Raw genomic sequence first — 18,370 nt, forward strand, 5'->3', positions numbered from 1 at the left:
CTATTACATGAGAACATAAGAGCTGCCATGGTCCATTTTGCCCAGTATCCTGTCTCTGACAATGGCTCATACCTGAGCTTCAGGAGGAGTATACAGAGCAAGACAATTATGGAATGATCCACTTTTGTGTTCCACTCCACTACTACCAAGACATCAGTGCCCACCTCCTCTCTGCCAGTGAGGCTAGCCTTCATCAATACTCCAATTATTTCCCCAAACATCTTCATGCTTTCTACCATGTTGCCTCTTAGAAGGAGGTCCCTGTAAAAACCCATGTGTTATCCTGCTGCAAATCCCTCCTTAAGACTCACCTCTGCCAACACAACACAAGGGATAGACAGTCGGTGTGCCAAGATGATTGTTTGTCATACTAACCAGTCTTTTCATTATTACCCTGTCTTCTACCACACCTGTTTCTTGGTCTTCCCAACCTGTTCAAACCATCTAAGGTACTTATACCATAGTCATAGTATCAAAGCAAGACACAATTGTTAATGTATTTATCCTTACAACACCCCTGTGAGGTCAGGCAGTGCTATTATCCCTATTTTGCAGATGGGGAACTGAAGCACAGAGAGACTAATTGACTTGCCCAAGGCCCCTCAAGAAGTCTGTAGTGAAACAGGGAACTGCACCCAGGTCTCTCAAGTCCTAGGCGAGGGCACTAACCACTGGACCATCCTTCCTCATGTATTTTCTTTTCTCATATGCTAAGATTTTAAACTCTCTATTAGATTAATGCACTGTGCTTAGTACAACTGATCCCTGACTGTGGCCTCCAGATGCTACTGCAATACAAATACATTAATAACAATAATCATTTTGATTAGAAAGTGTCCCCTTCTTAGCAACTAAATGAATTTACAAACAGAAATTACGAAATTTATATATTGCACAAGCATTCCTAGTACTAAGAAGGTGACTTAAGAAATATAGAAAATGTATACAAACTGATCAGCATCTAAATCTTTTCTCCAACATTTTCCATGACACATCAAGGGATCTTTAATCAAGAAGCATAAAATTACCCTGTAGATACAAAGCCTTGGAGTAGCTTTAAAGGAATATTTATGTTCTTAATAAAGGTTTCCAGGCACTTGTTACAGAAACATGAAAGGTCACGAAACTGATTAAAGGATCAATTTTGTGTGAAAGACTGGGAAATTTCAGATATTGAAATGCTGCAGCAAAAGAGACAGCAGATGTATCAGTAGTCAAGAAAGAGAGGTTCAAATTGGAAAACCCTTAGGGTATGTCTACACTGCATTTAAACACTCACGGCTCGCCCATGTCAGCTGACTCTGACTCGCAGAGCTTGGGATGTAGGGCTATAAAATTGCAATGTAGACATTTGGGATCAGGCTGGAGCCCAGGATCTGAGAACATTCCCCTACACAGGGTCCCAGAGCTTGGGCCTGAGCCCAAATGTCTACACTGCAACTTTACAGCCCTGCAGCCTGAGCCCTGTGAGTCCGATCAGCTGACTCAGGCCACCTGCAGGTGTTTAACTGCAGTGTAGACATACTCTTAGAGCCCAAGTGGCCATGCTCTGTTATGCCTGGAGAAGAAGCATATTTGCAATAACACACCACTACCTGTCATTCCCAGCACACTTTATTATTTGTCTTTTTTAGGTGTGGCGACTTTGGGATCAAAGCATATTATTCTATACAAAGCTTTCATACATTATAATGTGTTACCAGAACCGATAAAAAGTTACAAAGATTGTAACATCCCAAAGATAAATATCTACATGAACATTAAAATATATTTCTTCCTCTTTATGTTTTTAGCAGATACTTTGGCATTTAATTTGAGAGTAAGATACATGCCTTTTGATGTAAGCAGCTAGTCAAAAAATCAGGGTCTAGTGGGTTGCTCCAGGTAGGAGCAAAAATTGATGGAGTTTGGTATTTTCTTTGATGCAGTCTTGTTTATTTACAAGGAATAGACAGAGTCCTGCTTCTCTGAACTGCAGAAGGAACCAAACAGGAGATAGCTTCTTTGCTTATAGACAAAGCCTCTTTAGCTAGCACCAGAACCTTTCTATATGTTTCTCCAGGGTCACACTATGCTTACAGGCTTCTGCCTGGCTTTCTTCCTGCCTCTGAGTCTCTCTCAGATTCTGAGTGTTCCGCTCTCCCTCATACACACACACACAAATTTCTCCACCCCTTCAGTCCAAAAGTCCTGGGCAGGTTCACACACCCCTTAGTCTTAGGTGGGCAGGGGGGCTTGTCATTAACTTATCCTGACTATGTTAACTAAGAGTGTGTTCATGCAGTTCACACCCAATCTCAAAGAGCTTTGTGATCATGAAGTCACCAGCACTTCTCATCAAAACAGTATTCTTTCGGGGGTCAGGAGGGGAGAAAGCAACGTTTTTGGGCAGTGAAATAATTCTTTGCATTTTCTCTCTTTTCATTACACCACAAAAATGATGAGGAACAACCACAATTTTACAGTGAGTCACTGACAACTTCCAGGGGGATAATATAAAGTAGGTATGCATAATGCACATACCATTAGATATAGTTGTACAGAATGTTAAACTCCTAGCCAAACATCAGGTTGGAGAATTTGCACACATCTGGTATCAAAATCATGCTTAACATTTGAAGAACCTGATCTTACATTACTTTGAGGCACTGATTCAGGAAAGCATCCTCATTAAGGGCAGCACTTAAACACAGACTTAACTTTAAATGTGTGAAAATGTCCTATGACAGTCTCACTGGTATACGCTGAGATCAAGATCAAGTCTGCAATATTTACATTTTTAGAACTGGATATTCCAGGAAGATGGGTAATTTCCTCCCCCTCTCTCCAAAAAAACAAAACAAAAAAAAAACCCCACCCACCCACCATTCCGCTAGATTGAATCATTACATTTTTAAAGACTCTTTTTCTTCTGCACAACATCTGCTTCCTGCAGGAATCCGATTCACTGACCAATTGTCAACTATTTAAATTCCGGGTTTTCTCTTTTTAAAAGTGACCACATCAAGAGAGAGAACGCACACAGCTCTCCCCTCTGTGTACACACACATGAACAAGGTTAGAATGCTAAAAAGTGCTGTCTTGTGTAAGGGCCAGGGGACAAATATTACTGAAGAGCAGAGTAATATATGCAGCACCCTATGAGTGAAATTCACCCTCCGTGCAGAGGGTCCTCATCATTTAAGCTGTGATGCACATTTAAGGTCCACTGGGTGACCTTAAATGTGCATCACAGCTGCACTCAGCTAATGTCTGAGCCAGCAAGATTCCACGTGGGAGACAAGACTGTGGAGTCTTTGCACCTTAACTAGTACTAATGTACTATGCTACTTCTGAGAAATGGTTTGACTAGGAAAGTCCACTAACGTATGAATTAATTAATTTATTATTATTATTTATTATTACTATTATGGTAGTACCCAAGCACCAACCAAGAATGGGGCCCCATTGTGCTAGTCCCTGTACCAACACATAGTATTAGATAGCCACTGCCCCCAAAGAGCTTACAATCTAAATAGATAAGACAGAACCAGGGTGGGGGAAGAGGGAGAACACATCACAGAGTGACCAAATGTGATGGTGGCAAATGTCATGTTAGTTCCCGCGACACTTTTTGAAGTTGGTGTAGTTAGGAGGGGATAAGCTAAATGGAAAGAAAAGTGAAGGGAAAGGGAACACTAAAGGGAAGGAGGTTCAGGAGGGCAGGGCAAGGAAGAAGGGGGGGCAGATGTAGAGTAAAGCTGATGTGAAGAGACTGAGGGAGAGAGAGGAAGAGAGTTGGAGCAAACAGCCAATAAGCATAAGACAAAGAAAGTCCAGTCAGAACTGTAGAATGTTTACTTTACTAGGTAACAGTATCAGCAGGGTTCTATATTTTAATCGGATTTTCCAGTTGTGTTGGCAGGGTTACTGGGTGGTGCAGTGACTTCGCTAAGGTCACATATAACTGTCTAGATTTTAATACCACACCCATCACCAAAAGAGTTGAATCGAGTTAGTGATTCAACCCAGATGGGAACCCAGGTTCCTCTTGGCTTTCCCTTATTTCTTCTGACCATTAGGTCAGGTGGCCTCCATAAATTATTTGGCATTTTCTGTAAAAATCCACATTATCCTGGCCACAACACCAAAGGGACTTTTGGAGGGGTGCCTCGCTTTCAAAGAGCTGACTCATTATGGATCCATTCCATTTTATGCTGGATCCCTCTATCCAAGTGAGAAAAGAATTTTACGGGGTTTTATCACTCGCAGTCAGATAACATGTGAGTGATTATGCCGTATGCCGCTGGGTATGTGAAAAGTAAAAATAGAGGGTAGGTGCTTTTAGATTAAATACAGTAGGATGGCGGGGAGAAAGAAAAGCATTAAGGATGTATATGGGGCTAATTTAAACATTGACTCATTGCCATTACTAAGTTTGTAATACATGAAACCCAGACAAAGTTGTTAGGGTTTTTTTTAAGCAGCATGACTGAGGTTCAGCACTATAAAAAGATTAAAATAGCTCACACATCAAATAAAAGGTTAGTTTGCACATGAATTAAAAGGAGTCGCTGCTCTTCATGTTTCAGATGCCTTGAGGGAACCTTTCTTCTGAGCTTTTCTGTTGCTTACTGGTAGCAGAAAAAATCCCACCAAGCAAGGAAAGCAAATATGTAACACATTTACTATATTTATTTACGTATTTAGATTTCACAGCTATTGTGTACCTTAATTGCTTTACCAGGATTAAAAAGACAATGGGCCAAAATCTAGCTCTGGCTGGAATGGGCTGCTTTGACAACACAAAACTTCCTGATTGCCCCATGTAGGAAAAACCCAATGGTGTAGGTCTGTGTGATGAGACGTGCCCTCATCCCCCATTCCTGCACTCGGTGCCAACTAGGTGCACCTGCAGAACATGCTCCATCTGGAGAAGTGAATCTTAAAAGGGAGAGACTGGCCACACAAACAGCGGGAGGGGGAGTTTTCTAGGAGCAGGAAGGGTGCCAGGGACAACTAGCAAACTCAGCTAGCAAGGGGAGCTCAGTCTGAGGCAGTTGCGAGTCCTTTCACTTCCCCTCCCTTGTTTGCAGCAGAACTGACACTGTGAGACTGATATGGACAAGGAGCCCTGGAGGGCTCCTCGAATCCAGCAACAAGGGAGCGAGCGCCTCCAGGGAGTAGAGGCAAGTGAGCTGTAATTGTACTCAGAAATGCCCTCCAGGAGTGACCTGAACTCTCACCGGGAACAGTGAGGTTGCCCAGGAGTAGGTACTCCAGGAGGTGACCTGGGGTAAGAGACTACAAGTAAGTCCAGGCTGAGGGTCGTCCAACTACAATTGGTGGAGAATGAGGGCATGAAGGTCTATGCCCGATAAAGAGCCTTGAGACGGACCCAGGTTCCTCCAGCCAGTGAGTGTTCTGGAGAAAGAGTGGTGAAATCGAGTGGCACGGAACCTTCACTCAGGGTTAACGAGAACTTAGCTACTGGTACCATGTAAGTATTGCCAAGACATAATGCAGCTACCTCATCATATTCTCTGTGTGGGGCATCTAGGGCAGGATAAGAACTTGCAATGGTACTGCCCTACTTTTTCTGGGGGATGGGGGGTACAGCACAAGGTTAGGGAATATTGCTCTTCCTGTCCTGAGTGTCAGTATTTGGCAGCTAAAAATGTTCCAAAGGCTCCCTTGGTCCCAAAGCCATTAGTGGAAACCCCATTTGAAAGAATAGGGAGGTCATGGCTGGGCCTTTAGAAAAGGAAACCAGTATATACATGTAGTAGTGGACTATACCTCTTGCTACCTGAAAGCCATCCCCTTCAGTTCAGCTAAGGCAACAGCAATCACTCCCAAGCTGATGAGACTCATTGCCTGCGTAGGTTTCACTGATCATAAGAACATACATAAGAACTGCCATAATGGGTCAGACCATTGGTCCATCTAGCCCAGTACCCTGTCTTCTAACAGTGGCCAATTCCAGATGCTTCAGAGGGAATGAACAGATATTCATCAAGCGATCCATCCCATGTCATCCATTCCCAGATTCTGAAGGGCTCCAACTTCACCATTCAGGTGATGTGTGAGCTATGCTCCCTCTTTAAAATCAAAGCCTTGAAAACATCAGTGTACCATCCGCAGACAGACAGCCTCATGGAAAGATTTAACAACACGGAAGGACACGTTGAAGCAGATAATTTGGACCTAGCCTAGGCACTGGAACCAATTCCTCCTGCTGTTTCTCTTTGCCATGAGAGGTAACCCAGAGTTCTCACCATTCAAACTGCTCTGTGAATGCCAGACCCACGGAATCTTGGATGTGTTGCAAGGAGGTTGGGATGAGCAAGATGAAAATATGCTCAGAATGATCCAATACATCATAGGTCTAAGGGACAAGAGCACCCAATTGTCTATTTAAGGAGAAAGTTGTTCCTCAGGGAGAGATTTAATTCAATTAGTGAGAAGGAAGCTCTGGATATCTAGTGGATTGTGGACTCCCTCAGCTATTATATGCTGGGTAGTCCCTTTTCCCAAATCACAGACCACATGCCCTTGTGGAGGCTACACTACACAAAGGACTCAACCCTCTGGATTATGAGCTGGTATCTAGCGCTCCAGCCCTATGGCTTCTGGGTACAGCACCACACAGGGAAAGAGCATACAAATGCAGATATTTTTTCCCCAGGGAGATTGGGACTGGAGAAATGCTTGAGCAAGAAACTCTGCTCGTGTTGAGGGCAGGAAGGGGGGCAGGTATGTGATGATCCACTGATAGAAAGGCTACTGAGCATTCCTGCACTCAGGCCCACCTGCAGAACATGTTTCACCCGGAAAAGTGGCGCTTAAAAGGATGAGACTGGCCACACAAATGCAGCGGGAGTTCCCTCGCATCGTGGAACCTGGGGAGAGCCGCCTGGGATTAGAGGCAAGTGAACTGTAACTGGACTCAGAAAGGACCCTGGGAGTGAGCTGAACTCTCACTGGGCTCAATGAGATTGTCCAGGAGTGGGTGCTCCTGTAGGGGATCCAGACGCAAGAAATTCAAAGAAGCTACAGCTAAGTCCAGGCTGAGTGTCAGCCAACTACAGGCTGGCGTAGTGACTCAGTCATCAAGTGCAGTGTAGAGACTGTGGCCAAGGAAATGTGGACAAAGACAGGAAATCCAGTTGATGCCTGGCTGATCAATCAGCCTATGTGGAGCTGGGTGTAAATTACAGGAGCTTTCAGGCTGCTCTAATATATACTGAAGACCACCCTGATCCCCAGCCAGCCCTGGAATGAGGGAAGATAAAGAATTTAAACACAAGCTATCCCTAGGTAAGCACACAAAATTACTGGTCATGCGCACATTTTGGCTTTAATCTCTCTTAGCCCTAATTCCGCATCTGTAAAATGGGAGTAAATAATAACTCCTTATCTCAGAGTAGAGTGGTGAGGTTAAACTCATTAATACTGATAAGGTGCACAAATACTATGGTCATAGGAACAAGATAAGGAAATAGATTTTATTTTCAGTAATAGACAGCCATCAAGTCTGAGGCATTGGGTGTAATATTTTATAGAAAGTTAAAGTGAATTTCATTTGTGGGCTAGAACCCACTTCATCAGATGCATGGAGTGGAAAATACAGTAGCAGGTATAAATTCACAGCACATGAAAGGATGGGAGTTGCCTTACCAAGTGGGAGGTCAGTCTAACGAGACAATTCAATTAACAGTAGGATACCAAGGGAGGAAAAAATCACTTTTGTAATGGTAATGAGTGGCCCATTTCAAACAGTTGACAAGAAGGTGAAACAGTAGGGGGAAATTAGTATGGGGGAAATTAGGTTTAGGTTTTGTAAACACCCAGCCACTCCCAGTCTTTATTCAGGCCTAATTTGATGGTGTCCAGCAATGCCCTTCTGCCATGTACATCTCTACCCCGATATAATGCGGTCGTCAGGAGCCAAAAAATTGTACCGCGTTATAGGTGAGACCGTGTTACATTGAACTTGCTTTGGCCACCCTGCTCCTTGTCCCCTCACCGCCCCGATGACTATCCACACACCCCGCCCCTGACAGGCACTCACCGGCAGCGGCAGGAAGCGGAGAAGCCCAGCCTCAGCCCACTCCACTCTGCCAGCTTCCAGCCGCGGCGCCCCGCTTCCTGCCGATGGTGAGTGCGGGGAGGTTGGGGAAAGGATGCCCCCTGTACTCACCTGCGGCGGGAAGTGGAGTGCCGTGGCTGGGAGCTGGAGGAGTGGAATGGGCTGGGGCCGGGCTGCTCCGCTTCTGCTGCTGCCGGTGAGTGCGGGGAGGTTGGAGAAACCAACCAATCGCAACCACAGCCCGCTCCGCTTTCTTTTCCCCGGCCTCAGCCCCAACCATCTCGCTGGGGGGGGGGGGGGGGGGAGGGGGCAGGGTTTGGGGAAAGGTCCTGCACTCACTGGCAGTGGGAAGCGGAGCAGCCCAGCCCCAGCCCGCTCCACTCTGCCAGCTCCCAGCCACGGCGCTCTGCTTCCCGCCGCAGGTGAGTACGGGGGCATCCTTTCCCCAACCTCCCCTCACTCACCGGCGGCATGAAGCGGAGCGCTGCAGCTGGGAACTGACGCGCTGATCCGCCGGAGTGCTGCTTTACCACGTTGTATGCAAACCGGTGTCATATCGGGTCGCGTTATATCGGGGTAGAGGTGTACATTGGCCAAACCAGACAGTCTCTATGCAAAAGAATAAATGGACACAAATCTGACATCAGGAATTATAACATTCAAAAACCAGTAGGAGAACACTTCAATCTCTCTGGTCACTCAATAACAGACCTAAAAGTGGCAATTCTTCAACAAAAAAACCTTAAAAAACAGACTCCAACGTGAAACTGCAGAACTGGAATTAATTTGCACACTAGACACCATCAAATTAGGCCTGAAAAAAAAGTGGGAGTGGTTGGGTCATTACAAAACCTAAACCTAATTTCCCCCATCCTAATTTTCCCCTATTGTTACTCACACCTTCTTGTCAACTGTTTGAAATGGGCCACTCATTACCACTACAAAAGTGATTTTTCCTCCCTTGGTATCCTACTGTTAATTGAATTGTCTCATTAGGCCGACCTCCCACTTGGTAAGGCAACTCCCATCCTTTCATGTGCTGTGAATTTATACCTGCTACTGTATTTTCCACTCCATGCATCTTATGAAGTGGTTTCTAGTCCACAAAAGCTTATGCCCAAATACATTTGTTAGTCTCTAAGGTGCCACAAGGACTATTTGTTGTTTTTGCTGATACAGACTAACACGGCTACCACTCTGAAACCTGAATTTCTTTTGTAAACTTTTTTTTTCTTTGTAAGAATATGGCAGCTTTTTAGATAGAAGAGAGCAGGCGATGCACTTATGACCAGATTTGTAAAGGTATTGTAGGCACCTAAGATGCAAATATAGCCTAACTACCACTGAAATAAAGCCTAACTTTTACTGAAACCAATGGGAGTTGGGTACCAAAGTACTTGTGAAAATTCCAATAGGAATCTTATCTGTATCTTTACTTGCTTTTAGGTACCCTTACACCTTTACATATCTAGTCCTCAGTGGGAAGTTATTCCTTTGACCTCCCTCCCTCTCTGGTGCTTCCAGCTAATTGTCTGTCAGTTGGACAGCACTTGGGTGAAAGAGGAAAAGGAGACTTCCAGGCCTAAAAGACAAATTCACTGGAGCAAAAAGACTTTGCAAAGATAAGAGTTTTGAGAGCTCAGGGCTATATTCCTTTCACACCCAAACTCCCCCTAACTTCAGCAGGGTTTTGGATGCAAAAAGAAAGTAGATTCATTCCATAATGCTGAACACTAAACACAAAGGTCCAGATCCTCAGATGTATTTAGGCTTCTAACTTACATTGTAATCAATGGAAATTAGGTGCCTAAATAGCTTTGAGTATTAGAGTGAGAAAGTCTGTACATATAGCATCTCATTAAATGATTATGGCATTTTGAGCGGTTAAACTACAGATGCTCTAATTTACCTGAGTTCTTGTGATTTTGTTACTTGTGTTATACTATGGATGGTGCACATGGTTTGTTTGGAGTCTATTTTATAACTTGGAGTTGAGGATTTTTTTGTAATTAGTTTATTCTTTGTTTGCTTTATAATGCTTTGGCAGTCATATAGTAGTTTTGTGTTTTTAATTAATTGTTATTATAATTGCAAAAAGAAAAGGAGTACTTGTGGCACCTTAGAGACTAACCAATTTATCTGAGCATAAGCTTTCATGAGCTACAGCTTACTCCTTTTCTTTTTGCGAATACAGACTAACACGGCTGTTACTCTGAAACCTGTTCTTATAATTATTGCATATTTAATGCATAGCATCCCAATGATTTTGGGTGGGGACACTTTATAAAATAAATTATTTATATTTAATTTTCTAACACGGTTTTTGAAACACACACACACACACACATCTCTCCTTGAGCCTTACCCCACTCAAGTCAATTGCAAAATTCCAATTGACTTTAATGGATGCAGATCAAACCACTAATCCTCACCATGGTATCTTTAGGGGCATATCTCCCTTTGAAAACCCACTGTAAACAAAAAGGTACATCATCATTCTCTCATCTTCAGCTGAGTAAACTACTAAAAGACAAAGATAAAATGAATTATATTTCATACATGTAATCATTCAAGTTAGAGGAATATTGGATAACTACTTTGCAGTGTGTTAATCCATTCACTAAAGATTAAAATGGAATCCAGGTATTCCATCCTACTTACTAGAAATGCAAAAGAATAGTAAAAGGTGATTGAGTATATTATTGCAACTAATGTTATAATCTGCATCTGTGTAAAGACAGCTATGCAGATGAGCAGCTTGGGAGCTGCTTTCTGAGCAGACAAGAATGAGCTGTTTGGTCTGACTGCTCCTAAATCATCCCTATTGTTCTTGGACAATTTTTTTGTTTGATTTATTTTGTCTTGATCTGTTTCACAGAAATCTAAGTGGCTGCTTTGTAATTCTTCATTACCCAACAAAGACCAATCACATCACACACTGTGGAATGTTTCTGCTCTAGAAACAACAAAAGCCATTTTCAATATTTATAATGAAACAATGAGCTTTGGCAGCTACACCTGGGCACCATCTATCCATTTGCCTGAACAAAGCAATATACAGCTTGTTGCAAATTTGAGGACGTTAGCAATATCATTCCAGTGAACACCACAGGACAAACTGGCACTGACATACTACACCACAGCTGGATACATCTGAAGAAAATAAACAGCTAGATCAAGCTCCGCACTGTAGTTAGTAGCTGAGCTTGAGAAAGAAACATGCAGCATTGCTCTCAGCAATTGCAACTCCAGAGTTCAATTGAGTTGTATGCACATACAGTAGGATTGCATATGGCCACCCACCTGTGTCATTCCTTCTCCTTCATTGTCTAAGGAAACATTTCAACAATAACTGGTTCAAAAAGCACTAAGGAATTCCATACAGGTACATGGAGGAACTGATCTGTCGACCTGTATGGCCTCCTTCCCCATAGTCTGAATACCTAAACTCTGGAACACTTCCTGTGTCTGTTTAATTCTGATCCAAAGCAGTGCGTTTCCCACTCCTGGGGAAGGGATGGCAATGTAATGATAACCTGGTGCAGTGCTGTGGTTCAAACCTATCGACTGTCCTGGAGGACTCACAGTCGGGCATATTACTCTCTCTTTCTGCAGCTCTGGGAGGATACCCCCCTACAGTGTCTCGCTCTCCAGAAATCCAATCAAATGAAAAGAGCTGAGCAAAGTTCAGCTCACAAATTATACTGAGCAGGGATATAACACTTTCCACCGAGTGATCTCAAAGTGTTAAACGGTGGGTAAATATAACTACCCTCATTCTACAGAAGGGTATACTGAGGCACAGTGAGCTGGAGGGACCTGCTCAAGGTCACACAGCAAGTCAGGGGCAGAGCCTGACTCCCAATCTCCGACTCTAAACATTATAAATGTATATTACCCCCCTCGGTGGTTCATATTAATTACTCCCCTATTTGTGCATTAATTATGTGCAGTGTATTAATTAAGTGCAAAGCCAAAACACCTGAGCTGATGATAGCAACGGCCTGAACAGGGCCCGGAGAGTGCTTGGGTATCCACCGAGCCCCCAGGGGTGTCCCACACTGCAGGCGGTCGGGCAGCTGCAGACCCAGCTGTGCTAGCTCGATGACGCCCCAGGAGGTGCGGCCAGGTGTCTGGCACCTGCACCGGCGCTGCATGGAGCGAGCATCTGCGGGGAGCCAGAGAGCAGGCGCCCACCAGCGCACCTCTGCAAACGCTCCCTACTTAACCACACGCCAGCCACCCTCTGCTGGGAATTCGCCACAGATTTGCAGAGAGCCTCGCAAAGCGTGAGAGGTTTGGCCGGGCGAGACAGCCCGAGGGAGGCTGCTTGAGAAAGAGTGGGGAATTGACCCCAACCCCACTCTCCTGCTGCAACCCAGTGCCAGATCCGCTCATGCAATGATTTGTGTCCAGGGATAAACTTCAGATCAACTCACGCAATGGTTGCTGCGTGTAGCTTGCCAGCGGGTTAGTCACCCGCTCTCCTGCCTGAAACGCAGAGCTGCCTGGAGATCAATCCGTCTATTGAAAAACGGCTGTCAATGAGCGTCTCCATTTAACTTTTCTTGTCGTAGACAACCCCCCAGCCCCCAACTCTGGATGCACCTCGGGTCATTTCCCCCATTGGGAACTGCCCGCTGATGAGCGATTGAATGAACATCGCAAACCCCGCTGGAAGGGGGGAAACCTAGGGGTGGATTTTACACGTGAATCCGCCGCGCTGCTTTGCTTCGATTAGTCTCCGAGCTGCCCCGGTGAGCAGCCAGGGGAGACTCACTTCCCTTGCTCACCCTCCCCCCCAAAATCACAGCCTGCCCCCCGCTACCCCCGGCTGGGGGGGGGGGGGCCGCCCAGACAGCAGCATCCCGGGCAGCCGGCTCCCTGAACCAGCCCTTCCAAAGCAGCCCCTCTCCCGTCCCACCCAGCCCTCTGCCGGCCCAAGCCGCAGCACACCTTAGGGAAAGGGTCGCACCGGCTCCCGTCTGGACGCTCGCTGACCGGCCCCGCCGCTCGTGCCCAGCGCGTCTGTGGGACCGTGTCTGAGCCCGTCCGACCCCCGGGAGACTCGCCCCCTCTGGAGCCAGCCCTGGGGACCTGCCCTGCCAAAGGGGCGGGCGGAGCCGCACGGTACCTGCCGGGTGTCGCCGCCGCAGGGGAAGGAAGCCGGTCCCGGGAGGGAGACGCTGTTGCTCCGATAAGAGCCGCTGGCCCTTCACTGTTGCACGCACCGGGAGCGAGCGGCGGCTCCTCTCCGCAGCCAGGGAGCAGAGGGCGCTGCCGGCCGCTCCCCGCCAGGCAGAGGTTGCGCCGCTTGGGCGTGACGCGACTCCGGTGTCCCGCTGCGGCTGGGGGCTCTGGGGCGAGCGGCTGCCGCGGCTCTTCTCGGGCCGTTCGGGGCGAGGGAGTTTCCTCCTTCCATCCCCTCCCTGCCGCCCTCTGTCTCTCTGTCTCACACCCCCCCCCCCTCGGGCACGTTGGCGGGAGTTCCCGCACACGCCTCCCCCCACGGGCCCGCGAGCGCACACGGGCGCCGCGGCGGGCCCCGGGAGGGGGGGGGGGGGTCCGCCCCGCTGGCCAGCAGCAGGCAGCTTTGCGGGAAGTGAAAGGGCATCGCGAACGCGCCCTGTGCGCGGCAGCCCTTGGCAGGTGCCGCGCAGCCTGACCCGAGAGCTGCGGCCCAACAGGCAGGCTCCCTGCTGCACTGGACAGCGCTGTGCTCATGTCATACCCGCAGCCCCCAGGGGTAGGCGGGCAAGGATCCCGCCCGGGACCGCTGGAGCTAAATGCCTGCGCCTCTACTGCGTGGGCTGAACGCTGGCCCTGAGCGAAGGCTGCGGCGGACTCATTCAGCGCTCAGTCTGGGTGCCACTAAAGGGGACAGAACACCCCACCCAAGAGGTGCGTGGGTTACACTCGCATGGCCATAGGCCAGGTCCCAGCCTGGGACACAGAGCTAGACATTGCACACAATGCCAGAACCATCTCGGGCAGGGGCAGTGGCCACTGAAACTTCGGTGGAACCTAGCGGCCTTGCTCAGGGCGGTGAACAACTTCAGCACTGTAGTCAGGCGGACCTGACCCCTGGTGTCGAAGGGTTAGAGCAACAGAAGGATTCTTCCCTCAAGCTTCCTACCCTCTCTCGGAAAGAGGGATTCTCTACATCTGTGGGAAACCCCCTTCCGGCAATGCAGGGAGCAGCCTTACAGCGGCACAGCTGCAGCTCCATAGCTGTGCTGCTGAAGCATAGATGTACCCTGACCCACAGCGTATCTTGGAATCATAGAACTGGAAGGGACCTCGAGAGGTCGTCTGGTCCATTCCCCTGCACTCAAGGCAGGACTAAGTATTATCTAGACCATACCTGATGGGTGTTTGTCCAACCTGCTCTTAAAAATCCCCAGTGATGGAGATGCCACCATCTCCCTAGGCAATTTATTCCAGTACTTAACCACTCTGACAGTTAGGAAGTTTTTCCTAATGTCCCACCTAAACCACCCTTGCTGCAATTTAAGCCCATTGCTTTCTGTCCTATCCTCAGAGGTTAAGAAGAACAATTTTTCTCCCTCCTCCTTGTAACAACCTTTTATGCACTTCAAAACCACTATTGTGTCCTCTCTCAGTCTTCTCTTCTCCAAACTAAACAAACCCAATTTTTCAATCTCTGTACAGTACTCCAGTTGAGGCCTAATCAGCGCAGAGTAGAGTGGAAGAATTACTTCTCGGGTCTTGCTTACAACACTCCTGGTTATACATCCCAGAATGATGTTTGCTTTTTTTTACAACAGCATTACACTGTTGACCCATATTTAGCTTGTGATCCACTATGACCCCCAGATCCCTTTCCATAGTACTCCTTCCTAGGCAGTCGTTTCCCATTTTGTATGTGTGCAACTGATTGTTCTTTCCTAAGTGGAGTACTTTGCATTTGTCCTTATTGAATTTCATCCTATTTACTTCAGACCATTTCTCCAGTTTATCCAGATCATTTTGAACTTTAATCCTATTCTCCAAAGGACTTGCAACCCCTCCCAGCTTGGTATCGTCTGCAAACTTTATAAGTGTACTCTGTATGCCATTATCTAAATCATTGATGAAGATATTGAACAGAACCGGACCCAGAACTGATCCCTGCAGGCCCCCTTTTATTATGCCCTTCCAGCAAGACTGTGAATCAGGCAGCCACAGGTTCACTAAGGAGCATTACACACCAGACACAAGAGCCATTCCCAGTGATGTGGGCCCAGGGCCTGCACTCATTTGGTGGTGGACCCTGCAGCTAGTGAATGGAAACAAAATAAGAAGGCAAGATGTCCATGCTGTCTGATTCAGTTAAAGGGGATGGGCAGTTGCTTATAACTAGAGTTGCTCAGATAGGGTAGCTGATTTCAGCTAAACAGTAGTAGACAGCCTCACCCCTCCCACACAAAAACATAAGAACGGCCATACTGGGTCAGACCAAAGGTTCATCTAGCCCAGTATCCTGTCTTTGGGCAGTGGCCAATGTCAGGTGCCCCAGAGGTAATGAACAGAACAGGTAATCATCAAGTGTTCCATCCCCTGTTGCCCATTCTCAGCTTCTGGTAAACAGAGCCTATGGACACCATCCCTGCCCATCCTGGCTAATACACATTGATGGACCTACCCTCCATGAATTTATCTAGTTCTTTTCTGAACCCTGTTATAGTCTTGGCCTTCACAACATCCTCTGGCAAAGAATTCCACAGGTTGACTATGTGTTGTGTGAAGAAATACTTCCTTTTGTTTGTTTTAAACCTGTTGCCTATTAATTTCATTTGGTGACCCCAAGTTCTTGTGTTATGAGAAGGAGTAAATAACACTTCCTTATTTACTTTCTCCGCACCAGTCATGATTTTATAGATCTCAATCATATGCTCTGTTTGGTGTCTCTTTTCCAAGCTGAAAAGTCCCAGTCTTATTAATCTCTCCTCATATGGAAACTGTTCCATACCCCTAATCATTTTTGTTGCCCTTTTCTGAACCTTTTCCAATATATCTTTTTTTGAGATGGGGCGACCACATCTGCATGCAGTATTCAATATGTGGGCATACCATGGATTTATGTAGAGGCAATATGATATTTTCTGTGTTATCTATCCCTTTCTTAATGATTCCAATATTCTGTTTGCTTTTTTGACTGCCACTGCACATTAAGGTGGATGTTTGCAGAGAACTATCCACAATGACTTCAAGATCTCTTTCTTGAGTGGTAACAGCTAATTTAGATCCCATCATTTTATATGTATAGCTGGGATTATATTTTCCAATGTGCATTACTTTGTATTTATCCACATTGAATTTCATCTGCCATTTTGTTGTCCAGTCACCGAGTTCTGAGACATCCTTTCGTAGCTCTTCACAGTCTCTCTGGGACTTAACTATCTTGTGTAGTTTTGTATCATCTGCAAATTATTTCACCTCACTGTTTACCCCTTTTTCCACACACTCTTGTTTTTGTTGTTGGTTTTGGTCCTTGGAATGTACTACATCAGTGGTTCTCCAACCTTTTCATTCTGCAGGCCACGTCCTCAGAGAGAACTCCCCTCATGGAACCACCCTCCCACCCCAAACTGTCTTCCCAACACTTGGCTCTCAAAATATGTCATTCTGTGGCTGCCAAGGAAGAGCCTCACAGACCACAGGTTGAGAACAGCTGTATAGACTTCATGGATAGTATCAAAACATTTCCCTGGAGGCACACAGTAGGATCCTTCCCCCAAATTGGCTTTATTCACCCTCATGGAAACTCACATTGAATATTTCCAGTTGGCAACTGGTTTCTGAAACAAACCAATGTATCCTCCAGTAAAAAACAAGGAACCAGTTAAAGAAGTCCAATGCAATATACAGGAAATTTTCACTCAGGCCACCCTCCCCAACAAAATTCTACCCTCAGTTACACCAGTGCCACTTCAGTAATTTGGGCTGTATGGGTGGAAAAGAGGGCAGAAATTGGACCTATATCTGCAGTTTAAATGGTGCCTTTATTGCTGAAAGGCACCTTGATACTTATCTATCTTGGTTTTAATACCAAGTTTCTCATCATGATATCTGATATGATGGTAATATTATTGTAAGCTCTTTGGGAAGAGAGGAATATTTTCATTGTGTATGCATACAGCGGTCAGCACAGTGACCTCCTGGTCCATGGCTGGATCACCGAGCTGCTACCACAATATAAATAAATAAATTATATTAGCATTTAGAGAGAGCTGACTGGCTGGACACTTGGCCTTTACACAGAGAAAAACAGCCCCTGCTTCATAGAGCTGGTGTTAAATTCTTCGCAAAAGTAGCATGTTTTAAGGAATGATTTGAAGGAAGGCAGGGTAGTTGTTCAGTGAACAAGGAAGCATAAAGAATGCCAAGCAATAAGGGGCAACGTTGATTTTTTCTTTTTTTTTTTTTTTTTGCTGCTTTAAAGGGCCGCAAAAATGGATTTCATACCTTGTTTCCTCCTTTAAATGGTCTAGAAAATACAGATGATCTCATCACAAAAACAGTGTTCACGCCGATCAGCCTTGCTTTTGCCACTTGCCAGCCCCTGGTGTCAGGGTCCCAGCGAGAGCAGTCCAGGCCTAGGGTCAGAGTAGGGGCAAACCTGCAGCTGGGAGCCGTAGAGGAGTTCATAGTTATGTCCAGGCTAGTGTCGATACCAGGGGCCAGAGTCTGAATCAGGTTTCAGTGTTCAAGTCAGGAGGCAAAGTCAAAATCAAGCCAGGAATTCAAGGGCAAGGAGCACAAATGGCCATGGCAGCTACAGAAGAGCCACACTGTTGCCTGGACACTTCCTGGAGTGCACTTTGGTTTATATAGGGCAGGGAGCCAATCAGGTGCCATGGGGATGCTGTCTGTCAGCCCCTTGACGTGGAACTTCCCATGGACTGTGGCCACAGCAGGTAATGGCAAATGGAGCACAAGTTGGTTGCAGCTGCTACTGGGTAGTGTAGAGCTGTCAGTTGCCTGGTATTGCTACACACCTGCACTCTAGACCTGTGGGGCCTTACACCTTGCAAGTCAGAATATGATAATGGTTTATACAATGCAAGTCAGAAGTATTCTTAAGCTATGGAGATTAACTGTTGTCCTTCCAAATCCTCCCAATCAGATTAACTCTTGTCCTCCCAACCAGATTCTAGATAAATGCCAGGTAAATTACAAGTAACTGCCCTTTTCCAACAGACAACAGTCAGTGAAAAAGAAATAGAGATCCTACAGGACTGACAAAGGCGAAATTCCCACTTATTTTCATGAGTGATTTGCCTTCATCAGAACTAC

The 18,370-nt window shown here is 46.2% G+C and overlaps 1 protein-coding gene across 3 annotated transcripts in view; it reads right to left on the reverse strand.

The window, feature by feature from the left end:
* Positions 1–13,342, reverse strand: part of LOC125630489 (semaphorin-3D) — a 199,755-nt gene extending 186,413 nt beyond the window's left edge. The window contains exons 1-2 of one of the 3 annotated variants that reach the window (XM_075124520.1): positions 13,028–13,196; positions 8,536–8,680 (exon numbers count right to left, since the gene is read on the reverse strand). In XM_075124520.1, the coding sequence (XP_074980621.1) occupies positions 8,536–8,544 (9 nt within the window). In that variant the 5' untranslated portion in view covers positions 8,545–8,680; positions 13,028–13,196. The other 2 variants (XM_075124521.1, XM_075124522.1) reach the window with 2 other exon arrangements.
* Between the last annotated feature and the right edge of the window lie 5,028 nt (positions 13,343–18,370).

This window comes from Caretta caretta, chromosome 1, assembly GCF_965140235.1.
Source record: "Caretta caretta isolate rCarCar2 chromosome 1, rCarCar1.hap1, whole genome shotgun sequence".
Taxonomy (NCBI): domain Eukaryota; kingdom Metazoa; phylum Chordata; order Testudines; family Cheloniidae; genus Caretta; species Caretta caretta.